Below are 2,670 nucleotides of genomic sequence, written 5' to 3'. Positions count from 1 at the left end.
TGTTCTGAGGAGGGACACGTTGGGGGATTCGCACTGATCGGGTGAATGTTTATTTGCAGTTTCTGGCCGGTCTGATCACCACGGTGATATTAGACATTCTGCTCCTCGCCCTGATCTACGCCGCCGCCGAGCAAGCAGCAGAGAAGACCCCGGGCAGAGACCTCTTCCGATTCAGCGGAGGAATGGCCATCCTGAGCCTCTTGTTGAAGCCCTTGTCGTGTTTCTTCACATATCACATGTATGTGGAGCGCGGGGGGGAGTGCAATCTCTTCACAGGTACGAGCTTGTATGGAGGACTCTGCTCCTTCCTCCGACTCTCCTCTCCTGAAATACTCTGCTGGAGGACTCTGCTCCTTCCTCTATAACTCTCCTCTCCTGATATACTCTGCTGGAGGACTCTGCTCCTTCCTCTATAACTCTCCTCTCCTGATATACTCTGCTCTGCTGGAGGACTCTGCTCCTTCCTCTATAACTCTCCTCCCCTGAAATACTCTGCTGGAGGACTCTGCTCCTTCCTCTATAACTCCCCTCTCCTGAAATACTCTGCTCTGCTGGAGGTCTCTGCTCCTTCCTCTATAACTCTCCTCTTCTCTCTGATAATCTCGGCTCTTCATTGTCTTGTGTCCTCGTCTCCCCGTTGTCATTGTTGGGGGGTTGGGTTGCGCTCTTTGATATCCGCTGATTGTAGTGATCGGTCCTCTGATCCGGCTCTCTGTCAGTCAGTCATCACCTCCTACAAGGCTGACTGACCTCTGTTTACTGCGCAGTGAAATATTCATGTCGCCGGTACAGCAGAGAACAGCATTGCGCAATCCCCGTCCTCCGATCCGCCGCTGGAATTACACATAGACCTAGCAGCGGTATATCTGACCTCCGTCCTCCCCTTCAGTCTTCAATCTGACCTTCATCCTCCCCTTCAGGCTTCTATCTGACCTCCGTCCTTCCCTTCAGTCTTCTATCTGACCTCCGTCCTTCCCCTTCAGTCTTCTATCTGATTTCCATCCTCCCCTTCAATCTTCTCTCTGACCTCTGTCCTTCCCTTCAGTCTTCTCTCTGACCTCCGTCCTTCCCTTCAGTCTTCTATCTGACCTCCGTCCTCCTCTTCAGTCTTCTATCTGACCTCCGTCCTTCCCCTCAGTCTTCTATCTGACCTCCGTCCTTCCCCTTCAGTCTTCTATCTGATTTCCATCCTCCCCTTCAATCTTCTCTCTGACCTCTGTCCTTCCCTTCAGTCTTCTCTCTGACCTCCGTCCTTCCCTTCAGTCTTCTATCTGACCTCCGTCCTCCTCTTCAGTCTTCTATCTGACCTCCGTCCTTCCCCTCAGTCTTCTATCTGACCTCCGTCCTTCCCCTTCAGTCTTCTATCTGATTTCCATCCTCCCCTTCAATCTTCTCTCTGACCTCTGTCCTTCCCTTCAGTCTTCTCTCTGACCTCCGTCCTTCCCTTCAGTCTTCTATCTGACCTCCGTCCTCCTCTTCAGTCTTCTATCTGACCTCCGTCCTTCCCCTCAGTCTTCTATCTGACCTCCGTCCTTCCCCTTCAGTCTTCTATCTGATTTCCATCCTCCCCTTCAATCTTCTCTCTGACCTCTGTCCTTCCCTTCAGTCTTCTCTCTGACCTCCGTCCTTCCCTTCAGTCTTCTATCTGACCTCCGTCCTCCTCTTCAGTCTTCTATCTGACCTCCGTCCTTCCCCTCAGTCTTCTATCTGACCTCCGTCCTTCCCCTTCAGTCTTCTATCTGATTTCCATCCTCCCCTTCAATCTTCTCTCTGACCTCTGTCCTTCCCTTCAGTCTTCTCTCTGACCTCCGTCCTTCCCTTCAGTCTTCTCTCTGACCTCTGTCCTCCCCTTCAGTCTTCTCTCTGACCTCCGTCCTTCCCTTCAGTCTTCTATCTGACCTCCGTCCTTCCCCTTCAGTCTTCTATCTGATTTCCATCCTCCCCTTCAATCTTCTCTCTGACCTCTGTCCTTCCCTTCAGTCTTCTCTCTGACCTCCGTCCTTCCCTTCAGTCTTCTCTCTGACCTCTGTCCTCCCCTTCAGTCTTCTATCTGACCTCCGTCCTCCCCTTCAGTCTTCTATCTGACCTCCGTCCCTCCCTTCAGTCTTCTATCTGACCTCCGTCCTCCCCTTCAGTCTTCTATCTGACCTCCGTCTTCCCCTTCAGTCTTCTATCTGTCAGAGAGGTACCAGAGAAGGTAACATATAAGCAGACTCATCTTTTGAACGGGACTGAAGTCAGGCAGCGAGTGTCCCGAGGCGGCGGTGTTGGCGCTGGCTATGTCGGGCGCAGCCTCTGTAGTGCAGCTCTGATATGAGATCCGCTGATGGAATGTTTCTTCTCGTTGCCTCTGTCCAGTGTCCTCGGGGTTCCTGAGCGGTTCACGAGACCGGAGCGCGTACCAGACCATCGATCACGCGGAGGGACCCGCTGAGCAAGAGAACAAGATGCCCTCCCGGTACTGAGGGAGGAAATGTGTGACTCCGCCCCCCTGCCTGTCCGTCACCTCCGCACCAGGAAGGGGATGACGCCTGCGGGAGGGCGGAGGCGGTGAAGTGCCTTATATATGAAGGTGGCCGAGCTCCTGACCGGCGATTGTTCTCTCTGGCGGACCTGCAGGGGGACGATTGTACCGGCCTATGTGTTCAGCTGATCAGATGCTGCAATACC

The 2,670-nt window shown here is 53.4% G+C and overlaps 1 protein-coding gene across 1 annotated transcript in view; it reads left to right on the top strand.

Annotated features, from left to right (window-relative positions):
* The window catches only part of AGTRAP (angiotensin II receptor associated protein), a 3,849-nt gene extending 1,331 nt beyond the window's left edge, over positions 1 to 2,518 (top strand). The window contains exons 3-4 of the mRNA XM_018571282.1: positions 60 to 276; positions 2,359 to 2,518. Coding sequence (XP_018426784.1) covers positions 60 to 276; positions 2,359 to 2,465 — 324 coding nt within the window. The 3' untranslated portion in view covers positions 2,466 to 2,518. The remainder of the gene's footprint in view (positions 1 to 59; positions 277 to 2,358) is intronic.
* Positions 2,519 to 2,670: the final 152 nt, after the last annotated feature.

Source organism: Nanorana parkeri, unplaced genomic scaffold (assembly GCF_000935625.1).
Source record: "Nanorana parkeri isolate BGI_ZX_2015 unplaced genomic scaffold, ASM93562v1 scaffold1724, whole genome shotgun sequence".
Lineage (NCBI taxonomy): Eukaryota > Metazoa > Chordata > Amphibia > Anura > Dicroglossidae > Nanorana > Nanorana parkeri.
Note: the sequence above shows the minus strand (reverse complement) of the source record. Positions and strands in the feature narration are given on the sequence as shown.